Raw genomic sequence first — 15,500 nt, forward strand, 5'->3', positions numbered from 1 at the left:
GCTGATGGCGGTCTCGTACAGTAATACCTTGGGTTACAGACGCTTCAGGTTGCGCGTTTTCGGGTTACGGACGCGCCGAAACCCGGAAGGACCAGAATGGGTTACTTCTGGGTTTTGGTGTATGCTCAGAAGCACTAAATCGCGCTTTGCGCATGTGCAGAAGCACCAAATTGCAACCCGTGTGTGCGCAGCGGGTTGCGGGCGCTGCGGGTTGCGATTGTGCCTCCCGCACGGATCACGTTCGCAACCCAAGCGCCCACTGTATTTCAGGAGGAAATGAAGCCGTTTTGCAGCGCCAGTTTCAGATTCCTCTCTCTCTCTCTCTTTCTTCTCCCTCTTTACCCAATCAGGGGAGTTGTTTTACAAAGCCCAGTCCCCAGATGAGGGCGCCCTGGTGACCGCCTCCCGCAACTTCGGCTTTGTTTTCCGCGGACGCACCCCCAAGACCATCGTGATCCAAGAGCTGGGACGGCCTGTCACCTACCAGCTTCTCGCCATCTTGGACTTCAACAACGTCCGCAAGCGCATGTCAGTCATTGGTGAGAACAGGGGAGGCGCCGGTGGAGATGGGGATGGGAGGCCAGGGGAGTGGCTACCAAACCCTGGGCTAGTGCAGGGGTCATCAAGGCTTACCGGACACAGGCTGGATCATTCCTGTGAAGATCCTCCGTGATCCGGGCAAGCGTAGCGCAACTCTGGAAATCGCGCCTGCACATGTCTGCGGTGCGGGAAATTGCTTCTGCGCAGGCCCAGGTGCCAGAAATTGCGTCTGCGCAGGCCCAGACGCCAGAAATTGCGTCTGCGCAGGTCCATGGCACCAGAAATTGCTTCTGCACATGCACAGACACCAGAAATTGCGTCTGTGCATGTCTATGTTGCCAGAAATTGCCTCTGCGCATGTCTGCGGCACCAGAAATTGCTTCTGCACAGGCCCAGATGCCAGAAATTGCGTCTGCGCAGGTCCAGACGCCAGAAATTGTGTCTGCACATGCCCAGACGCCAGAAATTGTGTCTGCGCATGTCCACGGCACCGGAAATCGCTTCTGCGCATGCCCAGATGCTGGAAATTGCGTCTGCGCATGTCTGCGGTGCCAGAAATTGCTTCCGCACATGCCAAAAATCGCACCTGCGCAGAAGCGATTTTCAGCATCTGGGCATGCGCAGAAGCAATTTTCAGTGTCTCAGCATGCGCAGACACGATTTCTGGAGCCGCGGAAGAGAGTCCCTGCGCCGGTGTAGCGGTGTAGAGGACAGGATCACACTTCAAAACGACTTTGACAGATTAGAGAACTGGGCCAAAACAAACAAGATGAACTTTAACAAGGAGAAATGTAAAGTATGGCACTTGGGCAAAAAAAATGAGAGGCACAAATACAAGATGGGTGACACCTGGCTTGAGAGCAGTACATGTGAAAAGGATCTAGGAGTCTTGGTTGACCACAAACTTGACATGAGCCAACAGTGTCACGCGGCAGCTAAAAAAGCCAATGCAATTCTGGGCTGCATCAATAGGAGTGTAGCATCTAGATCAAGGGAAGTAATAGTGCCACTGTATTCTGCTCTGGTCAGACCTCACCTGGAGTACTGTGTCCAGTTCTGGGCACCACAGTTCAAGAAGGACACTGACAAACTGGAACGTGTCCAGAGGAGGGCAACCAAAATGGTCAAAGGCCTGGAAACGATGCCTTATGAGGAACGGCTAAGGGAGCTGGGCATGTTTAGCCTGGAGAAGAGGAGGTTAAGGGGTGATATGATAGCCATGTTCAAATATATAAAAGGATGTCATATAGAGGAGGGAGAAAGGTTGTTTTCTGCTGCTCCAGAGAAGCGGACACAGAGCAATGGATCCAAACTACAAGAAAGAAGATTCCACCTAAACATTAGGAAGAACGTCCTGACAGTAAGAGCTGTTCGACAGTGGAATTTGCTGCCAAGGAGTGTGGTGGAGTCTCCTTCTTTGGAGGTCTTTAAGCAGAGGCTTGACAACCATATGTCAGGAGTGCTCTGATGGTGTTTCCTGCTTGGCAGGGGGTTGGACTCGATGGCCCTTGTGGTCTATTCCAATTCTATGATTCTATGACTCGCCAAGTGGGCGGCTCAGTTTGGGGGCAGCTCATGGGCCAGTTAAGTGACCCTCACGGGCCGCTTCCAGCCCATGGGCCTTAGGTTGCTGACCTCAGAGCTAGTGCCTCTCCATCTTCTCTCAGCCTATCCTACCTCACAAGGCTGGCGTGAGTATAAATCGTAGCAGGAGGCACGGGTTAACTTTATTGCCCGCCCTTCTCCAACAAGTCTGGGTTACCACAATTTGAAATTCAGGATTAAAAACAGTCTACAGCCACAGAGAGAGGGTAGACTCACTGCATAGCTGAACAGGTTAGAGCGTGGTGCCGATAACGCCAAGGTTGCAGGTTTGATCCCCGTGTGGGACATACTGCATATTCCTGCATTGATGGGGGTTGGACTAGATGATCCTTAGGGTCCCTTTCAACTCTACAGTTCTGTGATTCTGTGACTCATTTCAGGTATCTACCTTCGGCCAGTCAGTCTCATTTGCTCTTCCCTCCCACTCCAGCTTGCCCTACCTTACAGGGTGGTTGTGAGGATAAAATACAGCAGGAGGAAGAAACTGCATATATTTCTTTTCTTTTCAGAAATTTATTTATTTGGTTTTTCAGATTGAAATTTTACAGTCACGCATACAACATAAAAACTAGATTCCAAGGAATCTCTTAGACTTCCATCCTCCCCTTTGTGGGTCTTATTATTAATCATTTCCTCTTGCATCTTTTATGATATTCCAAATCCTTTACCTCTTCCAGTATGTCCAGAATTCAACCTTAAGCTACAAGTGTTACTCCTATCCTCCTAACGATTTTAACTGTTTACAACTTTAAGATAAGTTGTTAAATTCCCCCCATTCCTTATTAAAATTTTGGTCTTCCTGATTTCTGACACTTCCGGTCATTTTAGCCATTTCATCATAGTCCATTAACATCTTCTCTGTTAGGGATTTTATCTTCTTTCCATCTCTAGGCCAGTAACATCCGTGCAGCCGTGGTTGCATCTTTTCTGCTCCTTTGGGATTTTGGCACCTAGAATTCCAAAAAGGAAAGTTTCAGTTTTTTTGTTGTTGTTTAGTTGTTTAGTCGTGTCCGACTCTTCGTGACCCCCTGGACCAGAGCACGCCAGGCACTCTTGTCTTCCACTGCCTCCCGCAGTTTGGTCAAACTCATGCTGGTAGTTTCGAGAACACTGTCCCACCATCTTGTCCTCTGTCGTCCCCTTCTCCTTGTGCCCTCCATCTTTCCCAACATCAGGGTCTTTTCCAGGGAGTCTTCTCTTCTCCTGAGGTAGCCAAATATTGGAGCCTCAGCTTCAGGATCTGTCCTTCCAGTGAGCACTCAGGGCTGATTTCCTTCAGAATGGATAGGTTTGATCTTCTTGCAGTCCATGGGACTCTCAAGAGTCTCCTCCAGCACCATAATTCAAAAGCATCCATTCTTCTGCGATCAGCCTTCTTTATGGTCCAGCTCTCACTTCCATACATCACTACTGGGAAAACCATAGCTTGAACTATACGGACCTTTGTCGGCAAGGTGATGTCTCTACTTTTTAAGATGCTGTCTAGGTTTGTCATTGCTTTTCTCCCAAGAAGCAGGTGTCTTTAAACATTTTTTTTCAACTCGAAACTACATATATTTCACCTCGAGCTCGTTGGAGGAAAAACGAGCTAAAACAGCAATAAATAAATTTCAACCTGCTTGTGCTTAAAAACTGTGGGGTTTTTGTCTCCCCTCCCTTTGGCCTCCCCTCCCTGCTCCCCATAAGTACGGAACCACGAGGGGCAGATCCGGCTGTACTGCAAAGGAGCAGACACCATTTTGCTGGAGAGGCTTCACCCAGGACACCAGGAGCTGTATAACGTCACCACTGACCATCTGAATGTAAGTAGTTTTTGGGGGGAGCAAGAAAGTGGGTGAGTGGAAAGCAAGACTGCCGTTCTGTGGGGCTAGCGATGGTTGCCAATTTGGGCGACTTGAATAGAGGCGTTTTAGATGCCAAACTTTTTTATTTTCTTTCCTTTTTCTTTTCGGCCTGGGCATTTGGGCCTTAATTTGAAGAGGGTTTGGGAATGTGTGTGTGTCCTCTGTTTTTTTTGCTCCTGCTTTAAGTGGGGTGGGGTGTGAGCAGTCCTCTTGAAATATTCTCTGCGGATCAGCATTTTTAGGTTCTTGTTCAAAGGCTGTTCTTACGTTTGGTTTCGTGTTGCTATTCTTGCATTCTAAACCCCTTTCGGGTGCTTTCGTGTTAAAAAAAAAAAGCGACAATTAAATAGAATCGTACAGTGGTACCGCTGGTTGCGAATGGGGATCCGTTCCAGAGCCCCGTTTGCAACATGAAGAGATTGCAACCCGCGTCTGCGTGTGCGCAGGTCGCAATTCGTTGCTTCTGCGCATGCGCGTGATGTCATTTTGAGCGCTTGCGCGAGTGGCAAAACCTGGAAGTAACCCTTTACGGTACTTCCGGGTCGCCGCAGGACGCAACCTGAAATGATTTAACCTGAAGTAAACGTAACAAGGATGCGGGTGGCGCTGTGGGTTAAACCACAGAGCCTAGGACTTGCCGATCAGAACGTCGGCGGTTTGAATCCCCGCGACAGGGTGAGCTCCCATTGCTCAGTCCCTGCTCCTGCCAACCTAGCAGTTCGAAAGCACATCAAAGTGCAAGTAGATAAATAGGTACCGCTCTGGCGGGAAGTTAAACGGCTTTTCCGTGCGCTGCTCTGGCTCGCCAGAAGCGGCTTAGTCATGCTGGCCACATGACCCGGAAGCTGTATGCCGGCTCCCTCGGCCAATAAAGCGAGATGAGCGCCGCAACCCCAGAGTCGGCCATGACTGGACCTAATGGTCAGGGGTCCCTTTACCTTTACACGTGACAAGAGGTATGACTGTACTGAGTTGGGGGCAAACCACAGTGAACTGCAAAAAGTGCTTCTTGCTTCTCCACCGCCTCCTTCTCTTCTCCTCTCCACCTCCAGGAATATGCCGGCGAGGGTCTGCGGACGTTGGTGCTTGCCTATCGCGACCTTGAAGAGAGCTACTACGCGGGTTGGGCTGAGCGCTTGAAGCGAGCCAGTTCCGCCGGCGAGGGTCGCGAGGAGAGATTGGCCCGGCTTTACGAGGAAGTAGAGAACGACATGATGGTTGGTGTTTTTCACCGCTGTGTTGCACGTTCTTGTTCTTTATTTTCCCATATATTTTTTTATTAGTTTTCCGACATATCATTTTTAACAGTAATTAAACATACTTTCATTTCTTATACCATTTTTTTGACTTCCATCCATCACATCTGAAAATTTTCCAGTCTGTTCACTAAATATACATTTCTTACTTCCACAGTTACATTTAACTCCTAACTAATATCTCTGTTCTTTCCCTACTTTGCAACGCTTCATACATTTCTCCTTACAAAACTTCTTGTAGTCCTACTAGCGTAATTTGTTTACATTGCTCGTTCTTGTTCTTATTGCTTGAGTGGTGTGTGATTTATTTATTTTTAAATTATTATTTTTATATTTCTTTATTTACAATTTTTAAATATAAAATCTAGTTGTCCATATATTACATAAATTGCAACTGTAGGTGTATTGTGTTGGGCCAGGGCGTGTTAAAATCTAAAAGCCGTTTGTTGGGGGGGAAATAATGGATTTTTATTTTAAACAGTTCAAAAAGATACAAAAAAGACAAAAGGAAAAAAAACATTAAAAATATAAATAAAATTACATACGTAGTCCCACCACCCACCCTTGGCTCCCCTCCACCACTACTCGATATCTCTTCTCGATTATATTACATCTTAACATTGCATTCCTTATCTTAACTTTCTTTCGTATCTCAAGTCAAACATTGCTCTTCTTATACACTCTACAGCCTTAGTCTATACATATCAACGTATTGTTTTGTGAACAGTGTTTATCTAGATATTCTTCAAAGCATTTCCATTGTAGTTTTGACTTTTGAGTTGACTGTAACCTTATGGCTGCTGTTATTTTTGCCAGTTGTATACAGTGGTACCTTGGTTTGGATCACAACCATTTTGGATTACAACCACATCAAACCTGGAAGTGGGTGTCCCTTTTTTTGGATTACAACCCCCCCTTTTTGACAACCCATTTTTGGGGGGAGGCCCCATTGGCAAAAGCTCGCCTTGGGTTACAACCTGTTTTGATTTACAACTGGATCTCTGGAATGGATTATGGTTGTAAACCAAGGTACCACTCATTTTACATATCCACTCCTCTTTGGAGGGTATTTTTTTGCTAAAATCTAAAAGCCATTTTATAAACAAACATGTTTTAGAGAAGCATTATCCCTATTGCATCTCCAACAGCTAGATACCTTAGATAACCCTTTTTTAAACAAACAAAAAAAGATTTTTAAATTTCGTGTTGGTTTTTCCATTGTATGCCAAAATAAACCAAGACAGCATCTTAAAAACAGAGACATCACCTTGCCAACAAAGGTCCGTATACTTAAAGCCATGGTTTCCCAGTAGTGATGTATGGAAGTGAGAACTGAACCATAAAGAAGGCTGATCGCCGAACAACTGATGCTTTTGAATTCTGGTGCTGGAGGAGACTCTTGAGAGTCCCATGGACTGCAAGAAAATACTTTGGCTACCTCATGAGAAGAGAAGACTCCCTGGAAAAGACCCTGATGTTGGGAAAGATGGAGGGCACAAGGAGAAGGGGACAGCAGAGGACGAGATGGTGGGACAGTGTTCTTGAAGCTACCAGCATGGTATCTGAAGAAGTGTGCATGCACACGAAAGCTCATACCAAGAACTAACTTAGTTGGTCTTTAAGGTGCTACTGGAAGGAATTTTTTTTGTTTTGACTATGGCAGACCAACACGGCTACCCATCTGTAACTACCAGCATGAGTTTGACTAAACTGTGGGAGGCAGTGGAAGACAGGAGTGCCTGGCGTGCTCTGGTCCAGGGGATCACGAAGAGTTGGACACGACTAAACAACAACATGCCGAAATAACCCTTTGGGAGGCTTAACCCTGAAAACCCACCTACAAATAATTCAGATGGGGGGGTAGCCTGACAGGAATAGCCCTCTGGACTCCCATCAGCCTCTGACAGTTTTGCCTAGTGGGCGGGGATGATGGGAGCCGGGAGTCCAGCAATATATCTGGAAGGAACCACATCGACTGCTTTAAATAAATGAGTGCCCTTTTTTTTATCGGGAGCTTCCAAAGGAGCCCCTCGTTTTAAGCTCCTGATCTTTCCTTCGCCGCTGCGCGTGTTCCTGCCATTCATGGGAGGTTGCAAATGCCAACAGGTGGCTGCGGTTTGCGAGGAGCTGCCTCGCTGGCCAAATTTGGACCCGGGAGTCAGAGGTCTCCCATTTTGTGGCGTCAGGTAACTTTGCCTTTTGTTTCTGTCTCCCTCCAGCTGCTGGGTGCCACCGCCATTGAAGATAAGCTGCAGCAGGGCGTCCCGGAGACCATTGCCCTCCTCACGCTGGCAAACATCAAGATCTGGGTGTTGACGGGAGACAAGCAAGGTGAGGCGGCCATTCCAAATGCTGGCGGAACGTGTCCCATTTTGCAGCCCGACCCTCGCAACTCTTTATTACGGCACAGCTTCCTAAATCCACTTTCACACTGTACATTCAAAGCGCTGTGATACCACCGCAAACCGTCATGGCTTCCCCCAAAGGATTCTGGGAGCTGCCATTTTGTGAAGGTTGCTGACGGTTGTTAGGAGACCCCCTGCCTATTTTCCTCACAGAGCTGCAATTCCAGATTGGTTTCACCACCGGTCCCCCTTTCCAGGGAATTCTGGGAACTGTGGGTCTGCCGTTCGAGATAGGTTCTCGGGGCCCCGTTTTGAAAATTTTGACTCCTGGAGGGTTTGGGTTTTGATTCAGGCCTGTCCCCTCTCTCTCCTCCCTCAGAGACGGCCGTGAACATCGGCTACTCCTGCAAGATGCTGACGGACGAGATGACGGAGGTCTTCATCATCACAGGGCACACGGTTTTGGAGGTGCGGCAGGAGTTGCGGTGAGTGGAGGCCCGCGGGCGTGGCCCACTTGGTGGTGGCCCCTCCATTGGGGAGCTTTCTCTGCTTTTCCATTTCTCTGGCACCAAACATTGAGTGCAAGCAGAAAGTGCTGCTCTGTTGGCTAGTCAAGGTGCGTTCCCTGCTACTGGTGTTGTTCCAGCAGTGGGGCCGGATTCGTGAAATGGACAGGTCTAAAGACAGCAGTGGGTGGGGCAAAAACCAAAAATGGTCAGGGGCAACGCTTCTCTCTCTCTATCCCTCTCCCTCCCTCTCTCCCTTTCTTTCTTTCTTTCTTTCTTTCTTTCTTTCTTTCCTTCCTTCCTTCCTTCCTTCCTTCCTTCCTTCCTTCCTTCCTTCCTTCTCTCTCTCTCTCTCTCTCTCTCTCTCTCTCTCTCTTTTAGATGACATCTGAAGGCAGCCTTCTTTAGGGAAGCTTTTAATCTTTAACAGACTACTGTATTTTAATGCTTTGTTGGAAGCTGCCCAGAGTGGCTGGGGAAACCCAGCCAGATGGGTGGGGTATAAATAATAAATTCTATTCTATTCTATTGTATTCTACCGTATTTTTCGCTCTATAAGACGCACCAGACCATAAGGCGCACCTAGTTTTGGGAGGAGGAAAACAAGAAAAAATTATTCTGAATCCCAGAAGCCAGAACAGCAAGAGGGATCTGGCTTCTGGGATACCGTGTGGCTGTTCTGGCTTCTGGGATAACTGCGCCAAGCCTCTTGAGGACAGCGGGATGAAGGCTCCCCCTGGCCGAAGAGGCTGTGCACGGTTCTCCCTCTCTCAGAGAGAGAACTGCACAGCACCCCTTCAGCGAAGCTGGAGAAGGAACAGAAGGAGTCCCTTCTGTTCCTCCTCCAGCTTCCAGGACAGGTGCGTCGCTGAAGGGGCGCTGCGCAGTTCTCTCGCTCTGCCCAACGCCTCTCCTTCACAGGAGGGGCGCTGCACAGAGAGGGAGAAGGCGCAGTGCCCCTTCAGCGAAGCTGGAGAAGGAACAGAAGGAGACCCTTTTCTTCCTCCTCCGGCTTCGCAGGACAGGAGCTGCGCAGCTCTACCTCTACGCACTCATATTTCCCCTTTTTAGGAGGAAAAAAGTGTGTCTAATGGAGCAAAAAATACGGTATTCTATTCTCTCTCTCTCTCTCTCTCTCATTTCCACACTTCTCTCTGCTACTCCTTCTCTCTCCTTTTCTTTCTTTCTTTCTTTCTTTCTTTCTTTCTTTCTTTCTTTCTTTCTTCTCTCTGTCTCTCTCTCTCTCTCTCTCTCTCTCATTTCCACGCTTCTCTCTGCTACTCCTTCTCTCTCCCTTTCTTTCTTTCTTTCTTTCTTTCTTTCTTTCTTTCTTTCTTTCTTTCTTTCTTCTCTCTCTCTCTCTCATCTCTGTGCTACCCGTTGCCCCTTTCCAAGCCACACAAACGGAAAGGTAACATTCAAGCCCAATGAACAACAACAACAACAACAAAAACCCACAGGAATGGTTTGCTGCAGCTCTTTCTGACCTTCTGAATCTGTCCCTAGAGGGTTTGGGAAGAAGGCAGTTGAGTCCTTGGCTGGTTTTCCGTGGCCGCTTCTCAAATCCTTTCCCCCGCCCGCTTTCCTCCCCACCTTCTCCGGCAGGAAGGCTCGAGAGAAATTGGTGGACTCTTCCCGGTCCGTGGGCAATGGGTTCACCTACCAGGAGAAGCTCTCTGCCTCGAAGCTGACGTCCGTGCTGGAGGCTGTGGCTGGGGAGTACGCCCTGGTGATCAATGGGCACAGCCTGGTAAGTGGGCGCCGGGGGGGGGTACCTAGGCCGCATTCACACCATACATTTAAAGTACTTTAATAGGGACGCGGGTGGCGCTGTGGGTTAAACCACAGAGCCTAGGACTTGCCGATCAGAAGGTCAGCGGTTCGAATCCCTGCGATGGGGTGAGCTCCCGTTGCTCGGTCCCTGCTCCTGCCAACCTAGCAGTTCGAAAACACATCAAAGTGCAAGTAGATAAATAGGTACCGCTCTGGCAGGGAGGTAAACGGCATTTCCGTGCACTGCTCTGGTTCGCCAGAAGCGGCTTCGTCATGCTGGCCACATGACCCGGAAGCTGTACACCGGCTGCCTCGGCCAATAAAGCGAGATGAGCACCGCAACCCCAGAGTCGGCCACAACTGGACCTAATGGTCAGGGATCCCTTTATCTTTACCTTTAATACCTCTTTAAACAAAGAATCCTGGGAGCTGTAGTTTAAGGGCCCGAAGAGTCCTTGAGAGACACTATTGCCCCTCGCAGCTACAGTTACATATTCTACATATGGTCTTGTGGGAGGCAGATTGATGGTTTGTTTTTGTTTTATTATGCATTTTTTGTTCTCATTTTTTTTTGTGTGTGTGTATTTGTTATTAAATTTTCTGCTTTAAAATTCAGAATATTCATTTAACCAACCGTAAAATATCAGTGACTTCCCTTCTCCTCCTTCCATGGTTCATTTTGCATAACGTAAATCCCTGCATATTTTAAATAAATCGAGTATTTCAGTAATCCATTATTACATCCGTCAAAAGTTATTTACACTGTTGAATTGATCTTAATGCTTAGTTTTGTGTTTTCATGTTGTGAACCACCCTGTGATCTTTGGATGAAGGGCTGTATATAATAATAATAATAATAATAATAATAATAATAATAATAATAATAATAAATTTCCTGGAGGGGTTATTTGCTTCTTTTTCTGGACGATAGCTATGTGGGATAGACGCCTGCTGGATAACATCCTGCTCTCCCAGGTGCCCATGGAAAGCCTGCATGCTGGATCTGACCGCAGCAGCAGCAGCTGCGATCCCCAGGACCTGGTATTCAGAGGCATAATGTCTCTGGCAGTGGAGGTAGAACACAGCCATTGTGCCTTGGCTTCTCCTCCATGTACTTGCCCAATCCTCTTTTAAAGCCTTCCAAGTTGGCGGCCATCGCTGCCCCTGTGGCGGTGAGTTCCACAGTTTAACTCTAAAATCCTTTTAGCTGCCCTGGACCTTCCAGCACTTGGCTCGGCTGCTTGTAAGTTATAAGAAGAAGAAGAAGAGTTTGGATTTGATATCCCGCCTTTCACTCCCTTTAAGGAGTCTCAAAGCGGCTAACATTCTCCTTTCCCTTCCTCCCCCACAACAAACACGCTGTGAGGTGAGTGGGGCTGAGAGACTTCAGAGAAGTGTGACTGGCCCAAGGTCACCCAGCAGCTGCATGTGGAGGAGCAGGGAAGCAAACTTGGTTCTCCAGATTACGAGACTACCGCTCTTAACCACTACACCACACTGGAGTAACGAGAGAGGGAAGGGGGAAAAAACTATTCTCTATCCTCCATGTAATACTTTCATTTTATAAGCTTCCATCATGTCACCTCTTAAACACATACGACTTGCCCCCCACAAAGGGAATCCTGGGAACTATAGTTCCCCCCTGGAGATACCATTCCCATCACCTTTTTGTCTGCAGGGAATCTGCCCAGGGCCTCATCCAGTTATTCAGCAGGTCGTACTGAGCATCCCTCACTTGCCTCTCTCCCTGTAGGCTCACGCCCTGGAGGCCGACATGGAGCTGGAGTTCCTGGAGACGGCCTGCGCCTGCAAAGCCGTCATCTGCTGCCGCGTCACCCCCTTGCAGAAGGCCCAGGTGGTGGAGCTGGTGAAAAAGTACAAGAAGGCCGTCACGCTGGCCATCGGCGACGGGGCCAACGACGTCAGCATGATCAAGAGTGAGTCCCAGGGCGGCACTTGCGTGAGCTTTCGTCTTTTTAGTTCTGCGGATGCGTTTGTTTTTTTTAAAAATGCCACAGCACAAAAGGAAAACGCGCTGGGAGGGAGGAGGAAATAAACAGACTTCCGTGACGAAGGCCTTTGCAGGGTGGGAAAGTTTCAAAGAGAGGCAGAGCCAATTGGCTGCCCTGATGGATTGAGGCACTGACTACCACTGGAATGTGGCCTCTTGGAAGGAAATGTGGTCCTCTATATGGGAAAAAGAGGGACGCGGGTGGCGCTGTGGGTGAAACCACAGAGCCTAGGACTTGCCGATCAGAAGGTTGGCGGTTCGAATCCCCGCAACGGGGTGAGCTCCTGTTGCTCGGTCCCTGCTCCTGCCAGCCTAGCAGTTCAAAAGAACGTCAATGTGCAAGTAGATACATAGGTACCTCCGGCGGGAAGGTAAAAGGCGTTTCCGTGCGCTGCTCTGGTTCGCCAGAAGTGTCTTAGTCCTGCTGGCCACATGACCCGGAAGCTGTACGCTGGCTCCCTCGGCCAATAAAGCGAGACGAGCGCCACAACCCCAGAGTCGGTCACGACTGGACCTAATGGTCAGGGCTCCCTTTACCTATATGGGAAAAAGTCTCCTCTCTCCTGTTTTAGAAACAGAGAGAACCACGTGTGCTTTGTCCTTCCTAAGATGGAAGGTGAGAGCTATCTGAGCTTGGGATGCCTTAGTAGCCTGACTTCCCCTTACCCCTCTTTCCGTTTCCTGCGTTCCCGCCAGCCGCCCATATCGGTGTTGGAATCAGCGGCCAGGAGGGCATCCAGGCAGTGCTGGCCTCGGACTACTCCTTCTCGCAGTTCAAGTTCCTGCAGCGCCTCCTGCTGGTCCACGGGCGCTGGTCCTACCTGCGCATGTGCAAATTCCTTTGCTATTTCTTCTACAAGAACTTTGCCTTCACCATGGTGCACTTCTGGTTCGGCTTCTTCTGCGGCTTCTCTGCCCAGGTGACTCGGCTGGCGAATCGGAGGGGTGGGTGGGGCGGGGGTCCGCAATGGCGGCTTCCTCCAGGCTCATGCTTCGTCCTACTTCCTAGATTAGCCGCACGTTGAGTGAGCGTAGCCTATCAGGGTCACGGAAAGCAGGGGATGGTGTCACGAAAGCTATCCGGCCCAGTTAATTTGGCTCCCTGATTGCCATAGCCCAGGGGTGGCCAACTCTCAAGAGACTGCGATCTAATTTCAGAATTAAAAGCTGGCAGTGATCTACCCCCATTTTGGGGGGAGTTCAGCTCAAAATTGTCGAGCTTTCCTTTGGGAAGCAAAACTCCATTTTTGGGGGTGAAAACAGCTACACAGAGAAAGCTCCGTCTTGCCTTCCAGAGATAAAACAACAAGGGGGTGGCGCAGGAGTCAGTTTTAGCGACGCTAAGGACAGGGAGCCAGAGATCATATTCGATCTACCAAAACCTCACGGGGATCGACCAGTAGATCGCGATTGACCTGTTGGACGTCCCTGCCATAGCCAAATGAATTAAGCTAGGGTTGTTGTGGGGATTAAACGGGGGGGGGGGGCACTCATCATACCCTGAGCTCCTCGGAGGAAGAAGGTGGGGTGTAGATTTAGTAAGTCGCTAAATGCATCGCTGAAGGCAGCAATTTCACCCCGAGAGAAGGAGAGTTGTCGTGGATTGGCCACACCGGTGATCCCAGCCTATCAGGGATCACGCAGTGAAGGGGGTCATGCCACCCTGCTAAGTAGCCAGTAGCCAGTCTTCTTTGTGATGACAATCATTATAATTTACTATCTGCCCTTCACCGTAAGGTCGCAGGGCATTTTACAACAACTGAAACACAAACAGTTAAACAACTTGCAATCAGGGTAAATAATAACAACAGTAATAATAGCAATAAAGCAGTGCATCTTCAGAATTCTCCAAAAGCTGGGTAATAAAGTTGTCCGACGCACCTCTGTGGAGAGGAAGGCCCATAGCCTAGGGGCTGCCTCAGAGAAGGCCACCCCTCAACCATCTAAGGCAGGGGTCAGCAAACTTTTTCAGCAGGGGGCCGGTCCACTGTCCCTCAGACCTTGTGGTGGGCCAGACTATTTTTGGGGGGGGTGGGGGGTGAAATGAACAAATTCCTATGCCCCACAAATAACCCAGAGATGCATTTTAAAGAAAAGGACACATTCTACTCATGTAAAAACGCGCTGATTCCTGGACTGTCCGCAGGCTGGATTGAGAAGGCGATTGGGCTGGATCCGGCCCCTGGGCCTTAGGTTGCCTACCCATGATCTAAGGGCAATGAAATAACTAGGAGGGCCTGGTTTTCAGCTATTTGGGGCCCGGGTTGATTAGGGACTTGATGTTGTTGAGGGCTGATGAAGTTGGAGGTTTGAAAATCCTACTCCCCGTCCCCCAAAAAAGCTACTGTAAAATGTTTTGGAAATGCAGGCTGAGTGACTGGGTTTTGTTTTACACCAGCGGGCCTGCAGGGGGCAGCAAAGACTCCTTTTGTTCTCCTCTCCCTGGTCTCTCAATTTCTCCCTCTCTCTTTTCAAAGACTGTCTACGATCAATATTTCATCACGCTGTACAACATTGTCTACACCTCGCTGCCAGTGCTCGCCATGGGTGTCTTTGACCAGGTCAGTCATGTTAATTCCGCAGTGTGATACAGCGGTTAGAGGGCATCAGATTGGCAAAGGCTGCTGTGAGCCAGGTGGACCAGTGGCAGGGGCGGCGAACCCATGGCTTTCTCAGATGTGGGCCCCATAAGTTTTCCCCATCCGCCATGTCCCAACCAATCAGGGATCCTAGAGTGGGAAGGGACCACAAGGATCATCTTCTTGTCCAACATAATCTTTTGTGCAATGTGGGGCTCAAATCCACAACTCTGACATTAAAAGTCTCATTCTCTTCCTATTGAACTATCAAATTCAAACATAATTACAGGGGGGTAAAGTGGTTGGGTGTGGCGCTGTGGGTTAAACCACAGAGCCTAAGACTTGCCGATCAGAAGGTCAGCGGTTCGAATCCCCGCGACGGGGTGAGCTCCCGTTGCTCAGTCCCTGCCCCTGCCAACCTAGCAGTTCGAAAGCACGTCAGAGTGCAAGTAGGTAAATAGGTACCACTCTGGCGGGAAGGTAAACGGCGTTTCCGTGCGCTGCTCTGGTTTGCCAGAAGCGGCTTAGTCATGCTGGCCACATGACCCGGAAGCTGTACGCCGGCTCCCTCGGCCAGTAAAGTGAGATGAGCGCCGCAACCCCAGAGTTGGCCACGACTGGACCTAATGGTCAGGGCTCCCTTTACCTTTAAAGTGGTGGTGGGGAACCCCACGGGCATTTAGATGTTGTCGGACTCCAACTCCCGCCGGCCCCAATGGTCAGGGACGCTGCAAGTCCAGCAAGGGCCACAGGGTTAGATCAGTGGATTAGATCCTTAGCTTAGGTCATTGGTTCCCAAACTGTTTGAGCGACTGCCCTCTGGTTCCATAGACCAATTCCCCAGTGCTCCCTAACCTATAAAAAGCATCACTCAGAACAGCAGTTTGCACGACCCACCGGGGAAGATAAAAGTTGCATTATGGCACTTTTATCCAAAATCCAGTTAGAACTATTTCGTTTTATTCAACACAATGAATGGGCTTGATCCAGCGATACCAGCTTTTCAAAGTCCTTTACTTTTTTTTTAAAAGATATTTATTA

The 15,500-nt window shown here is 49.0% G+C and overlaps 1 protein-coding gene across 3 annotated transcripts in view; it reads left to right on the top strand.

Annotated features, from left to right (window-relative positions):
* ATP8B2 (ATPase phospholipid transporting 8B2) overlaps positions 1 to 15,500 on the top strand; it is a 92,460-nt gene that overhangs the window by 69,071 nt on the left and 7,889 nt on the right. For all 3 annotated transcript variants that reach the window (XM_077920029.1, XM_028708994.2, XM_077920028.1), the window contains 9 exons: positions 351 to 539; positions 3,832 to 3,947; positions 5,042 to 5,206; positions 7,465 to 7,576; positions 7,970 to 8,075; positions 9,702 to 9,846; positions 11,623 to 11,806; positions 12,577 to 12,800; positions 14,358 to 14,441. In XM_077920029.1, the coding sequence (XP_077776155.1) occupies positions 351 to 539; positions 3,832 to 3,947; positions 5,042 to 5,206; positions 7,465 to 7,576; positions 7,970 to 8,075; positions 9,702 to 9,846; positions 11,623 to 11,806; positions 12,577 to 12,800; positions 14,358 to 14,441 (1,325 nt within the window). The remainder of the gene's footprint in view (positions 1 to 350; positions 540 to 3,831; positions 3,948 to 5,041; positions 5,207 to 7,464; positions 7,577 to 7,969; positions 8,076 to 9,701; positions 9,847 to 11,622; positions 11,807 to 12,576; positions 12,801 to 14,357; positions 14,442 to 15,500) is intronic.

This window comes from Podarcis muralis, chromosome 16 (genome assembly GCF_964188315.1).
Source record: "Podarcis muralis chromosome 16, rPodMur119.hap1.1, whole genome shotgun sequence".
NCBI lineage: Eukaryota > Metazoa > Chordata > Lepidosauria > Squamata > Lacertidae > Podarcis > Podarcis muralis.